Here is a 15,225-nt window from a genome sequence, read left to right on the forward strand (position 1 = left end):
AAGGGTATCCTGGATCAGGGTGGGGGTCCCCACTGGGGTGCCTGGCCAGTCTGGGTGAGGGGCTGAGGGCTGTTTTCCAGCTGGCGAGTGACTGAAGCTCCCAACCGCTCCTTGTTTTCTTTTTTTTTTTTTTTCTATTCTGGGCCAGCTTTAGCTCTGAGGCCTCGCTGCTGAAAACATCGATACAATGTTGCGGTCCGGCTGGCTTTTGGGGTTTTGTTTAGCTTCTTATTTGCAACATAGTACATAGTTGCTTAGAGTTGCAGCTGAGAGGCCGGCAAGGTGGGGAACATTGGAGTCTGCTGTCACTGGAGCAAGCAAGCCTCCCTGCTCGCTTCAGTGCATGGCTGCCGGCCGCCATCTTGGCTGACAGTTAATTTGCATAAGGATATGCTGATTAGCCAATGGGAAGGGTAGCGGTCGTACGCTAATTACCATGTTTCTCTTTTATTAGTGTAGATTTTATTAATACCAGCCTAATCAGAGGTTATCTTCTTACCTCAGTTAAAACTGTGTTTTAAGGAACTTTTTAAAAAGAATTAAATCTTTATTATTGAAAGTATTACATATATTCCATATTTCCCCCCAGTGACCCCTTCTAGACCATTACTGTCCCCCAGGCCAATCCCCCTCGCTCCTGGCCTACATCACCCTATTGTCTGTGTCCACAGGTTATGCATATATGCATGCAAGGTCTTTGGTTGATCTCCTCCTACCCATCTATTCCCACCACCCCACCTTCACTCTGAGGTTTTGAAGTCTGTTCTATGCTTCTATATCTCTGGATCTATTTTGTTCATCAATTTATTTTGTTCTATAGATTCCAGTCATGAGTGAGATCATGTGATACTTGTCTTTCTCTGACTGGCTTATTTCACTTAGCATAATACTCTTCAGGTCCCTCCATACTGTCTCAAAGGGTAAGAGACAGTATGGAGGGACCTGCTGCATAGTATTCCATGGTGTAAATGTACGAAAGCTTTTTTATCCACTCATCTACTGATGGCACTTGGGCAGTTTCCAGATCTTAGCTATTGTAAATTGCCCTCCTGTGAACATAGGGGTGCATGTATTCTTTCTGATTGGTGTTTCTGGTTCCTTAGGATATATTCCTAGAAGTGGGATCACTGGGTCAAATGACAGTTTCATATTTAATTTTTTAAGGAAATTCCATATTGTTTTCTGTAGTGGCTGCACCAGTCTGCATTCCCAGCAGCAGTGCACTAGGGTTCCCTTTTCCCCACATCCTCACCAGCACTTGCCATACTTTTTATAATATCAATCCAGATAAATAATTTCATATGAATCTATTTTTGCAATTCTTTTTTTAAAATCCTCACCCAAGGATATATTTTTATTGAGTTTAGAGAGAGAGAAACATTGATTGCTGCTTCCTGCATTGGCCCTGACTGGGTTTCAAACGCGCAACCACGGTATGTGCCCTGACCATGATCAAACCCACAACCTTTCGGTGTATGGGACAACGCTCCAAGCAGCTGAGCCATCCGTGCAGGGTCTTTGCAATTCTTGTCTCATATTTTATTTGGAGTATTTTTTCAAGAAACCAAGTCCTATCCATAATTATATCATCAGTTATTTCTTTTCAAAAGTAATAACTGTTGCCCTGGCCAGTTTGTACAGTAGTTGGAGCATCGTCCCATACACCAAAAAGGTGGTGGTTTAGTTCTGGTCAGGACGCATGCAGGTTGCAGTTCAGGCCCGGATCAGGGTGCAAGGCAACTAATCAGTGTTTCTTTCTCACATCGATGTTTCTCCTTCCTTCTCTCTCTCTCTCTCTCTCTGCCCCACACCCCCATCTCTAAAATCAATTTTTAAAAATAAAATTTAAATTTTAAAAGAAGATAGCTTCAAAAAAATTAAATAATTAAAAACGTAGGAGTCGCCCAGCTGGTGTGGCCCACTGGTTGAACATCGACCTATGATCCCTGTCAGGGCACATGCATGGGTTTGTTGGCTCAGTCCCCAGTAGAGGGCCGCTAGGAGGCAGCTGATCAGTGATTCTCATCATTGATGTTTCTGTCTCTCCCTCTCCCTTCCTCTCTAAAGTAAAAGAATATATATTAAAAAAAGAAAACCAGCCCTACCCGGTTTGGTTCAGTGGATAGAGCGTTGGCCTGTAGACTGAAGGGTCCTGGATTTGATTCCAGTTAAGGGCACGTACCTTGGTTGCAGGCTCCGCCCCTGCCCTGGCCCTGGTCAGGGCTCATGCATGCAGGAGGCAGCCAGTAGATTTGTTTCTCTCATATTGATGTTCCTCCCTGTCTTTCCCTCTCTCTTCCACTCTCTCTATAAAAATCAATAGAAAAATAACCTTGAATGAGGATTTAAAAAAAGAGAAGGAACAACATACTATAAGATAGTAAACATAGAGGAGTGTGTCCTCTTAACAGCAGCATATCCAAACACATTTGTGGGCCTAAAAGTACTCAATGAGTTGAGTTTCTATTTTATTCACGAAACAACTTAAATGATGTAATTTTTAAATTTAATGTTTCGTGTAATTCAATGTACCAGACATATGTCATTTCAACATGTAGTCAATGTAAAACGTTATTCATGAGGTATTTTGCATTCCTTTTAGGTACCAGGTTGCCAGAATCCACTGTATATTTCACTCTGATGACACATCTCAATTCTGACTGGCCACATTTCCAGTGTTCAGTAGCCACATGGGGTTCATGACTTTTCTGGTGGACAGAGCAGATCTAGACCCTTCCAGGCGAGGCGTGGGGCTAGTATCTCCATAGATCCCACACAGAGAGAGGGCCTTGCCATCTATTGAACACTTACTGTATGCCAGCCACTGGGATTTATCTCCTTAAGTCCCAGCGACAAGGCTGGGAGGTAGGGGGTGTTCAACCCATCTCATAGCTGAGACAACTGAGGCTCAGGGTGGTGAGTCACACAGTGGTGGAACCAAGGTCCGCTGCCCCAGGCCTCTGCTGCCGGAGCCCTCAGGGGAGGCTTAGGCCAGGAGAGGACCAGCAAGGTGGCAGCTGGAGCGGGGACTGTCTTCATGAGCCCACTCCCTCATGTAATGTCTTTATTCATAAATTATTACATTTGCCAGAGCTGTTCATGGGTAGTATTCACTGTTCATCGGTAAAATCTGCCACCCAAAACATTGTCTACTTGACACTCTTTTCTTTTTGCAACCACTCCCAAGGCCTGTTTCTTCATTCTTTACCACCCAGCTCAGGTGTGACTTCCTTTGGAAGGCTGCTTCTCCCCAAACTCTCCCTCCTCCTTTGTGCACTGGTGGTCACTCCCTGTGCTCCTTGTAAGCCTTTTACAAGCCGTTTTATCACATCTCTCAGCCCCTCCTGCGGGGGCTCTTTACCTGTTTTGTGCTATGGACCCTTTTGGCTACCTGGGAAAGCTTATGGTGCACAGGGCTCGCCAGGGAACTGACAGCAGCAAGGTGAATGGTGTCCTCCCGGCGTTCTGAAATACAGATTTTGAATCGTGTGTCTAATCCGCTTTGGTCCATAGCATTTGAAGCTTTGATGTAGCTTGAATTTTGTATTCCTTATATGTGCCTGTTATCTGCTTTTAAAAAATAATAGTAAAGGAATGTATTTCCACTGTTCTGTGACCTAAATGCATGGGGTTGTCTGTTCCATATCTAGGCCAAAACAACTTCACGAAATCCCAGACTTTTACTGTCCTGACAAAAACAACGTGAATTTCATTCCTAAAAGCAGCTCTGCTTTCTGCCTCGTCAACATCCTCAAGCCACTCCTTTCCACTCCAGACCTTACCCTCAAGGGCTCTGGCCACAGCCTGACAGTCACATGATCTGCCTTAACCACAGGTATCATCCTACCTTTCATCATCACTGTATCACAGTCCCAGAGATCCTAAATGACGGTGCATGGATTTCCTCCTTTGCTTTTGTGATGTTGTTGTCTTGTGGACTTGGTCCAGGTTAGTAGTTTGCCAGGAGCCTAATCCATTGAATAGCAATCCGTAGTCACAGAATCTTGCGACTGACATTTTCTTTATGTAGTTGGCACTGAGGTGGTACCTACAGGTTTTGCTAGTTGTCCGTCCAACAATCCACACAGTGGGGAGTACAGGCCAAGGAGGGTTTTGGGGCATAAGCTACAGGAACCTTTGAAAAATCCATCCTTTTTGGATTTAGGTTCACCCTAATACAGTTACTGCCAGTGTCCTGTGTCAGCAGTATTTCATGTCTGGGAATGTGGTAGTAAAATTAAGGAGCAGCTCTTTTAAAGGTGAGTTTCAGCAAACTGTGTTGGTAACAAGCATTCTTCTGAGGTCTTCATATACTGACTTATGATGCAATGATGTAATGTTCTTATACATTTTAAAGGGAGAAAAAATTTAAGTACTTGTAAAATGGATACAGTTGAGAGGGTTACTATGTTAGTTTATGCAGACATATCCCATCAAGAAAACCTAGTGGTAGCAATACATCTTCTGCAAGGACTTCTTATACTCATGCAACTTTAAAATATCTAAGGAATGAAAAGCATGCCCTGTTAAAGTTAAAATGGAGATGTATTTAGGGAAGTTAGATAAATTCAAACATAAGTCTATCAGGTTAGTTGGTGAGTCAGATGAATTTTGGTACCTTTTTTGTTCAAAACTAATTTACCTGGAATTAGTACATTTGTCTTCTAAGTCAGTAATAGCCCAGTTATTCAGGATCTAAATATTCTGGTTGGTTTACTGAGAACTTGGATTCTTTGCCTTTGACTTGACCATTTCCCCACAGAGAACTGCTCTGTCAGCAGTACAGGAAAGGTAAAACTGAAGTCAGGTGAGTTAGTGTAAAAGGCAGGAATAAGAAGTTAAAGACAAGGTTAAAACACACATGCCTGTTTTTGGATGACTTGCGTTCTGTTAAATCCGTGTTCTTTTCTTTGCCTCACACTTAACTTTCTTGTGTCTCCGTCCCTACAAGTATGAGGGTATATTACAGCTAGAATGCCACTTGTTAGTTTTTCCTTTTACTCTGTTGTGCATGTTGGTCTAATTCATATTTTTGTAGAGTTTCATATACCTTAATCTAAGGTAATTTAAAATAGGAATGGGATAACTTTATTATTTACATATTCTTGTAAATGGAACTTGTAATGTCTGGTTGCAAGAAGAATGTGAATTTGTATGTAAATGAATTGTATGGCAACCAAGCAGATCCCCTGGATTTGGGAGAAATAGAGCCTGACATTTGAAGATAAGAAAAAAAAAGGTGCAAATTACAAACAACTTTAACTGCCAGTGCCAATGCGCTCATTTTAAACATAGGAACTTTATCGCAGTCTTGAAAAAATACTAATCTTAGGTCCATTCCACTTTATTTAACCCTTAGCTCACAAGGAGTTGATTTTTTTTTTTAAATTAAATCTTTATTGTTCTGATTACATTTGTTCCTCTTTTTTTCCCATAACTCCCCTTCTCCCAGGTCCCGCCCCACCCTCCGCCGTCACTCCCCACCCACTGTCCTCATCCATAGGTGCACGATTTTTGTCCAGTCTCTTCCCGCATCTCCCATTCCCCTCCCTTCACCCCCCAAGAATAGTCAGTCCATTCCCCTTCTATGTCCCTGATTCATTGTAATCACCAGTTCATTCTGTACATCAGATTATTTATTCACTTGATTCTTAGATTCACTTGTTGATAGATGCATGTTTGTTGTTCATAATTTGTATCTTTACCTTTTTCTTCTTCCTCTTCTTAAAGGAAACCTTTCAGCATTTCGTATAATACTGGTTTAGTGGTGATGAAGTCCTTTAGCTTTTCATTATCTGTGAAGCTCTTTATCTGACCTTCAATGGGGTTGATTTTTTTTAATGGGTCTCAATATTTTCTTCTAAAATTACAATCTATAATTGTTTTTCTATAGAAAACTGTACAGGAAGTAAGTAAATTAGAATAACTTCAATGGGAATATAACTTAATTTTTTTTCAATTTTAAATAAATGTGTTTCCATTGCAGTAAAAGAAATAGGTGGCATGTATATATTGGTAAAGGAGCTATTCTGTGGTTATTTACTTTATCAGTCTTAAGTTATTTTTTTACCCTTAAAGAATTTGTTGTGATAAAGACATGTAAATTTACTGGATTTGATCATGACTGAGTGTGTTGCTTGTCATGTTTTTTTGTGAGCAGTTATGTTTTTAAAAGTATTGTTTTTATTTTTTGGTTAATATTGTGAGCATGGATGCCAACATTATTTTTGCTCTAGATTCTTCATGTTGTTTAAAATGTTTCTTACATGTATGACAAGCCAAATCCACCTTTCAGAAGGTGATATTGCTACCTGTGGGATAACTGGCAACAAGACAGGCTTTTTCTTTTCAATGGTTGACTTTTGCTCGAAGGTATTTAAAAAAAATGGTAGTATTTGTAGTCTTGGGTATGTCCAAGATTGGGACTGGTTTGTCAAGATTTTCTTTTGTTAAAGGAAAAAACAAGAAAATTGCCACTACTGAATTTACTGTACTATTCTAAACTTTAAGATTCATTCCTTGATGCTTGGACCAGTGGAGAGAATCAGACCAGTAGAAGTGCTGAATTTCCTGTGTAATTTTATGAATATTGTCTCAAATTTTCTTTTCATACACTTTGAGCCTGAATTTACTTATAAATAGTATATTCTTTTGCACATAATGATAGAAAAATGTGTTTGTGTTAAGTAGCAGGATATAAAATATTGTCACTTGTAACTTCCTTGCTTCCCCTTTCCTTGCTCTAGAACTTCAGGTACCTGATTTTAGTGGTAAATGCTAAGCAAACTTAACACAGGCTTTTATTGAAAGCAAATTACATACAGTTATACACTTTGTAAATGATACAAATTTCAAAAAGACATAGACTTTGTTCTCAAGCTTAAGAATCAGAAGGTGAAAAAGGGCCTACATGATTGCACCAACAGATAAAAAGTGAGAAGTATGCAGGGACCCAGGCCCAGCATCTCGAAGTTGGGGATGGGAGGTGGGATTAGAAGCTCAGAGATAATGGCTGAACAACTGGCACATTGTTTAACGGTAGGTGTTTTTTTTTTTTTTACTACATAAAATTTTAATATTTCTGCATAAAAGGACAACGTTGATAAAGGCAAGCCATTGAGATAAAGAATATAATTTCAAGAACATGTAATGTAAACTACTATTACAAATAAACAAAAAGTCAAACAGGAGTTGTGTACACACAACAGAGAAGAGAACCTAAATGAGTATATGAAAAAAACACACAAAAATAAATAAACTTTGGCAAGTTCTGTCCAGATAATAACAGTAGAAAGATACAACTAAACAATGTTGGAGATAAGAGAAGAGAAAAAACTACATATATGAATATAATTTTAAATTATACAAGAAAACTACATGTGATTTTAAACTAAAAATTTGAAATTCTGATGAAATACATGATTTATTAAAAAAAATTGAGAAGTAGACTCAGCAAAGTCCACTGAAAAGTGTGGTGGGAGTTCAGACGCTGCCTCCACTAGTGAATCAGGGAAGGCCCCCATAGAGAAGTGACATCTGAAATGGCCTGAGATTCATCAATTTTTCAATATGTAGCGGTTACTAGGATCTCACTTTATCCAGAGTTAAAATAAGACTTTTATCTCTGAACCAGGTCAGAAAGCAAGTCCTGCAAAATTACCTTTAGCTCATATTAATAACTAACCATTAAACACACAAATAACATATAAACCACCAAAGTTGTACATGGAGAGCTGAACGGACATTATTGCCATGCTGCGTTTAAATATGTCTGTAATCCCAGGGCTGCTGGAATCTCATTCCAAAGGAAGAAGACTGGCAGGAGGCTCACAGTGTGACCTAATAAGAATAGTGATGAAAGTTACTCTGCATGAGGTGGAGGTGAGAATTGAAGAGTAAAAGGAAAGGGACTGAGGAAAGAAGAACTAAGAGGAGAGGAGAGAGAGAAAGAGAGGGAGAGAGAGAGAGAGAGAGAGAGAGAGAGAGAGAGAGAGAAGTGGGAAGACAAGTTGGGAGTAGATGAAAGAACAGGAAAGATGGGCACAAAAAACTCACCAGCGCTTCCTAAGCCAAAATGCAAGAGCTGTCAGAAGCACCAGGGGCACCATCACTGCCAAGATGATCCAGCCCACGGAGCCTTGATGATGTTCTGTGGGTTTGGGTGAACACAAGGTGTCATTTCAAACTCACCCCCTGTTTACTGCAGTTCCCTGGTCTGCCTTTTTTTTTTTTTAATTTTATTTTCTGCCTTTTTTATTTGAGTGTTCGCCTCACTAGTCTTTGTTCTTGTTCCCTCTCTCTTCCCTCTTCAGAGTTGAATCTATCATCTAACCCTCAACATCTTCCTACTTCTGCTGGTCTCTCATTTTTAACTCTTCTATTTATTGAACTATTTTCATTCTTTTGGGTCTGGAGGCCATAAATCCCAAATTTTACGGGGCTCTCCTGCTCTGCTTGTAGACTGTTATCTGCTCCCATTCCCAGTGTGGGCCCCAGTTTTTCTTACCCAGGTAGAGGAGGATGTCCTGGCCTCCTAGGCTGCTATGTCTCACCCGGCAATACAGGCCAGATGTCTCAGTGGCTTCCACATCCAGGAAAACCTGAAGGTACCATGTGCCATCAGCATTGGGCAAGATACCACTTTGTTGAGTGCCCTGTTGTACCTGTTCACCTCGCATCCACTTTACCCAAATTGGCTTTGGATGGAAGCCAGAGACATGGCAAACCAGCATCTGACGGTCAGGACCAGGATTAGAGCCGGTGGACAGCCAGGCCTCTGGTTTTACTGCAGAGAACAGGAGAGATACTCAGATAAGGACTCTAACACAGACTTGGAGGTTCATATCTTCACGTCAGTTTAGAAGGACACATCTGTCACATGCTGGGAATTCATCACGCATTATCCTTCTCCCTCTTGACCCCTTATCTTTAATTTAGAGGGAAGGTGGGAAGGTGTAATTTTAGGAAGAATATGGGACTGACCTTGTCTCTGGAGATCGGCCTTCCCTGCATGAAGAATACTCAATAGGAAACGTGGGCAGGTGTCAGTGAGAATGATCTGTACTGTTTCCTTGCTGGCATGATACTGATTGAATACTCTGCTCACATCCTGAGCTCTTGTTCCACCCTTTGCAGTTGGTAGCCATGAATTGTTTTGGAAGTGCAAGAGGTCTGATCCTTGATAAGCCAATCGATGGAAGCCTACAATGGCTCCCCCAGGGTCCAGCTCACAGCCCAATGTTACCTGAACCTCAAAGGGATCTAGAAAAGATGGATTGTAAATTAGAGGAAAGAGGAAATAAAAAGATTAAATTAGTGGAAGCAAAAAAAGGAAATAAAAGAAGTTTGGGGGTTTTGAGATCATGGAACAAAGTCTTGTTTGATCAGAAATTTAGAAAAAGTGTTATTGGTGGTAGTTGAAGGTGGAAGAAAAAATGATTTTTTTTTTTTGAAATAGAAGTGAGCAAATTGTTGAAAGAAGGTGTCATAAATGGTAAGAGTAAGAGAATAAGGAAGCACTTATTATGAAAGAGTTGTGATTATAACCTAGGTGAATGAAATTCAATAGGTTACAATAAATGTACAGACAGAGAATGCTGATGAGATTGAATGTGGGAAAAATTGGAATGAAGAACTCATTGAGACACACACCCCTCACCCAGCACATTGCACCTTCCCATTTTGGGAATTGAACTTACATTTAAGCTGCCATTCACTGGCATGTCTGTGAGTTACTTGAGGCATTAGAATGGAGAATCCATGGAAGAATTCTTCCAGGTCTTTTATCTCTTTCTTGCTCAAGTTGCCCTTGGACCAAGGACGCAGGAAAATAATTCTGCCAGAGTTGGTATCCCAACCATGGGTCTTCAAGTCATCCAACCAAGCAGAGTTCTGAATTTTCACCCAGGAACGGTTGTAGAAGGAAGAACTCTGGATCATTTTGAAGGAGATCTCCTCCTGGGAGGCTGTAGCTAAAGAACAGGTAGAATGAGGAGAAGAAAGGCATCAGAAAGGAGAGAGAATGAAGAAAGGTGCCAGAAAGGAAACACTCAGAATCTGGAGATAAGGGAAGCCATGGCTACCTCAGCAGACACTCAGCTACCCAGGGCCCCAGGCTTTACAAACAACCTTCAGAAGGGCACAGGGTCCCAGAGTACGGGATACTCAGAACTACGCTGACATTCTCCTCTCCAGGTATGTTCTGGGGACACTGCACCACACAGAAACACACACACACACACACACACACACACACACACACACATACACACACACATATCCCTTTTGCACCCGACAGGGCAGTTGCCAGAGTTCTTACCCTCTTCATTGTCACCAGCTGCGAGGAGAACTGCTAGCAATGAAATTTGCAGAAACAGCATTTCAGTTACAGATGTTATTTCTTTCTCAGGAAAGTCTGTCTTTAGCTTCTGTTTTAAATAAATCTACTCCACAATACCTCTAATCTGACTTCCTTCTTTTACCAACAAACCACCACCAAAAAAAAAAAAAAGAAAGAAAAAGTGCTCCTTCCATAAACTGTAGGCACTGATTCAGCCTCTCATTTCCCCTCCACTTCTGACTTTCAACTTCTCCCCTTGCTACCAGCCTTCATTCTGTTCACCTTCCTATAATTCAGCCTCTATGGACTATGTCTTATGCGCTATTGAAAAGTCAGTTTACCTCTGGGGACATGTTCTTCTCACTCAGACAATGAGAGCATAAAACCAAATGGCTTTCCAATTCCTACCTGATGTTCTGTTGTCCCTGCTCTTTCCTGTCACTCTGTCCTTCTCTTGCCAAATTTAAATTTTCTTCAAGTACTCTTCTTCTATCTGAGCCCCACCCTATCACATTTATATCTTTGACCTCTCATTGATTTTTTTAATTTTGATTTTCAGAATCTCCTATGATTGCCCTGTGTAACAGTATAAACTACTACTCCATTATCCTTAGGGAAGAACCAGTAGCCATCACAGAGACCACAGGAACCTGGAAACATAAGGAAATATCTTCTCTGACTTGCATTGATATATACCCAAAAGAAATTTTACCCAGATGTCACTTAGCACCTGCCTAGATACAAGGACCTTGCAACACTCTTGAATGTATAGTGGTCTACAGGCACTTTATTCAAGGAAATCTTATTCTACTTAGGAAGAAAACACATAAACTAAGGACTATACTCCTTGGTGTGCGGGGTTTTATTATAATGTATAAACTAGACAAAAACAAGTCTTCTTGAAACAAAGTCCCAACCCTTAACTGATGTTGCCCACTCAGAATCTTGGCCTCAGGGTGATAGGTCTGTATTCCGCTGTTGTACTGGGTCCCCAGTTCAACGGAATGCCTGGTAAGGTGCTCAATGAATAAGTTTGAATGATTGAATAATTGGGTTCAGGCATCCAATTATTTTTTTTCATTAGATTTGTAGCATAATTGTTTAAAGGATCAGAAATCATTATTTGTATTTCTAGTTGGTGAAATGAGAATCTTACATAGTTTTATTTAGGATTAAAATATATGCTAATAAGCATGAAGTATACAGAGAGGTTATGCTGTAAATCTCCTATTATAATATTTAAGAAACAGTGATACTTTGTGGGAAACTAAATTAATAGAATATTCTGCAGTTCTTTATTCTAGATTTCCTTCTTATTGGCCCTGCTTGGATGTTCCATGCTTGTTTTATCATAAGTTGGTCTTTGCTGGCCATGCTGACCCTCATTTTTATAATGTTTAAAAGGCTCTTAAAATGTTGTTTTCCTTTGTAACTCCTAGATAAATGTGCTCTGGCTGTTATTTTGTTATTTATTTATGTACAAGGAAACAAATTATCTAAGACTAATTCTTAGAATATTTTGGAAAAAAGTTAAGGCTATCTTAACCTAAAATTAAAAAGCCAAACGGGAGGCAGTAAGGGTTTATTTGTATTCCAATTTGGGAAGCACAGATTCAAGCAGAAACCACCTAGTGTCCTGATTACAGGGTGAGAGGAAGGGAATTTTAGGAGAAAAGAATGGGATAATTGCATGAATAAAAAAAAAGATTTCTATTGGTGCTAACAAGCTGATAAGATAAATTACTCTATGGCTATTGTAGGGGTTCAGAACAGGCCTCCACAGAATGTGCCACTTTAACATTTGCATTATTTTGAGCCTTAGCATTGGAATTATGTTGAACCAAAGACAATTAAGACCCTGCACGCTTATAAGAAATTTTTACTTCTCCCTTAAAGAATTTAAATGAGGGGACTTGCCCATAATAAGCTTTCAGCAAAAACATTTTTTAACCAATCTACATGGCAGGACAGACTACTGGTTACTGAACATCTCTTATTACCAACCTTTTGAAGCCCCAACCATTCCTACCTCATCTTTACCTCAGAATTGCCTCTCATACCTCAATTTTAAAAGTGCCATGTGGTAAATCTGACAAGTTCAGTGACAGAAAGTAGCCTCACAGGGTGACCTGTCATAACTTGCTAACTAGGCAGGTCACAATGGGTAGTCATGCTCCAGGTCTATAACAGGTGTATCTATGCCTTAAGCAAGCTGTCCATTGTTCTTGTGCATTTAGGTGAACACACCTTTGAAATGTCAAAGGTAATCTTTTGCAGACCCGTCTCAGGTGTAACCACCTCAAGGGAGCACATAATCTTGTTAACTGTCCTGCCCCCCTTTTGGTGCCCGGGACTACCCTCCATGAACTGAGCCACACTGGCCAGAGCAGGATGCCCCTGTTTTCCCCTGTGTCTTCAGACCTCCCTGGAAATCTGTCCTCTTGGTCCATTGGTGCTTAGGCTACAAGCATGCTCATGTTCTAACAGCTGTTACATGGTGCTCCTCAAACACCATCAGAGCTCTGGAATTTCTCTGTCCTCTAAAGCTCTCCTCAGAACCCAGACGGGAGCTCCCCTCCCACACAGTCTCTCAGACTCATCTGAACTCCCGCTCCCCAGGAGCAGTAACCTCAACTTCCCTGCTAGAGAAACCCACTGCCTCTTACACTCATGTGCCTTTTACTGAGCTTCTTCTTTTCCCTCCCACTGGCTTCACGTTTTTCTATCCTCTTTCTGGCAGCTAGCATCTCTCTGTATCTGATGTGAGTCCTTCTTGCCCTTCACAGCAAGCCACTTGCACGAAAAGAATCTTAGGACTGAGAGTCAAGATACATTTCTGGATGAGACACCTGCTGGATGCAGTGAATTGGAAAAAACACATCAGCATTCTGGCCTCAGTTTTCTTCTCTGTAAAAAAACTGGGTTGAAAGAAGTAAATGTTTTCTAATGTTGTCACCTTTCCTTCTAGCATTCTGTGTGTCTTCCTTGGCTCCCATTTCTCCCCATTCCCATGCTCTTCCTCCCCATTTTGCTTTCCCCTCATTTTTTAAAACTTACTTTTCAATTAGTTTATGTTAAATATTATTTAGTATTAGTTTTCGGTGTACAACATAGTGGTCAGACAATCATATCCTTATAAAGTGTTTCTATTTAGGAGTATTAGTTTCAGGTGTACAGCATAGTGATGAGACAATTATGTCCTTACAAAGTGTTCCCTCCAGTATTTTCAGTACCCACCTGGCACCTTATATAGTTACTACGGTATTACTATATTCCCTGTGTTGTACTTTACATCCCTATGACTATTTTGGAACTATCAATTTTACTTCTTATTAAAAAAATATTTTTATTGATTTCAGAGAGGTAGGGAGAGGGAGAGAGAAATACAGAAACATCAATGATGAAAGAGAATCATTGATCAGCTGGCTCTAGCTCGCCCTACACTGGGGAGCTCACAACCGGGGCATGTGTCCTAACCAGAATTGAACCATGACCTCCTGGTTCATAGGTTGTTGCTCAATCTCTGAGCCAAGCCAGCCGGGCTCAATGTTACTTCTTAATCTTTTTACTTTTTTCACCCACTCATCCAATCCTACCCCCTCTGGCAACTGTCAGTCTCTTCCCTGTACCTATGAGTTCGTTTCAATTTTGTTCTTTAGATTTCATGTATAAGTGAAGTCATGTGGTATTTCTTTTTCTCTGCTGACTCTTTTTACTTAGCTTTATACCTTCTAGATCCACCCACACTGTCACAAATGGTAAGATTTCATTCTTTTTTATGGCTGAGCAATATTCCATTGTATATCTGTGCTACCACCTTCTTACCCATCCTCTATTGATGGCCACTTAACTTGTTTCCATATCTTGGTCCTTCCTTGTTTCTCCTTCTGCATGTCTTAGCAGCCATTCTCCATTTAGCCCCAGCACAGCTCCCAGCCTCCTCTCCATTTATCATAGTCCCTGTCCATTCACTATCATCTCAGTCTTTCCTTCCTCCCTCACTTTCAGCTAAAGCATTGTTTTATTGTGTGACCCTGAAATTCCTGTGTGTAATATGTAAATCACAGTTATGGATTTAACTTCTGGAATGATGGCACAAAACATAACTTGAGAAGACTGTGATAATTCTCATGTGAGGGAAAGTACAGGGATGGAATGAGTCTCATATGTTTTATCTTTCCAGCCAGTGTGGCTCAGTGGTTGAGCACTAACCTATGAACCAAGAGGTCCCAGGTTCAATTCCTGGTCAGGACACATACCCAGGTTGACGCCTCAGTCCCCATTAGGAGGACATACAGGAGGCAGTTGATTGATGTGTCTCTCATTGATGTTTCTATCTCCCTCTCCCTCTCCCTTCCTCTCTTAAAAAAATCAATAAAAACATATTTAAAAAAAAATCTGTTTTATCTACTATATATTTGCACTACTTATGTGGCTTTGCTCAATCTGAGCACCAGAATATTGGCTGCAATGATTATGTCAGACCTGGGCAGTGAGACCTGTATATTCATGAAAATATTTCAACTGGTTTTTAATTTATAAAGATACCTAAAGTATTAAAACTAAACCTACATAACAAGCAACAATACATAACACCTGTGTGTTAGATATAACCTAGATCCTCAATTAAAAACTGATGAGAACTCTTGGTCTGAGAACATTGATTGGTTATACTGCTGAATAGTTCTCACTGTTCTAGCAATCACTAGATAGTGGTAAAAATTCACATACCTGCCAGGGGCCTCTTTTGGTAGAGTGCATATAATATTTTCTTTCTTTTCCTAATTTATTTCGTCAAGGCTCTTATTATCAGATAGAAAGTAGGTGAAGAAAACTCTTTGTTATATGTTTTAAGAAGATTTTGATATTTTCCTAATATGTTCTGA

The 15,225-nt window shown here is 40.3% G+C and overlaps 2 protein-coding genes across 3 annotated transcripts in view; one reads left to right on the forward strand and one right to left on the reverse strand.

The window, feature by feature from the left end:
- FAM117B (family with sequence similarity 117 member B) overlaps window positions 1-15,225 on the forward strand; it is a 298,958-nt gene that overhangs the window by 103,980 nt on the left and 179,753 nt on the right. The window lies entirely within an intron of this gene.
- Window positions 7,797-10,379, reverse strand: LOC139014936 (T-cell surface glycoprotein CD1a-like). The gene is made up of 6 exons (XM_070421882.1): window positions 10,319-10,379; window positions 9,699-9,965; window positions 8,983-9,261; window positions 8,507-8,785; window positions 8,056-8,149; window positions 7,797-7,839 (listed from the first exon to the last, which is right to left on the reverse strand). Exons 1-6 carry the CDS (start codon window positions 10,377-10,379, stop codon window positions 7,797-7,799), a joined length of 1,023 nt encoding a protein of 340 aa, XP_070277983.1.

Source organism: Myotis yumanensis, unplaced genomic scaffold (assembly GCF_028538775.1).
Source record: "Myotis yumanensis isolate MYYU_CA2020_CCGP unplaced genomic scaffold, mMyoYum1.0.hap1 SCAF_8, whole genome shotgun sequence".
NCBI lineage: Eukaryota > Metazoa > Chordata > Mammalia > Chiroptera > Vespertilionidae > Myotis > Myotis yumanensis.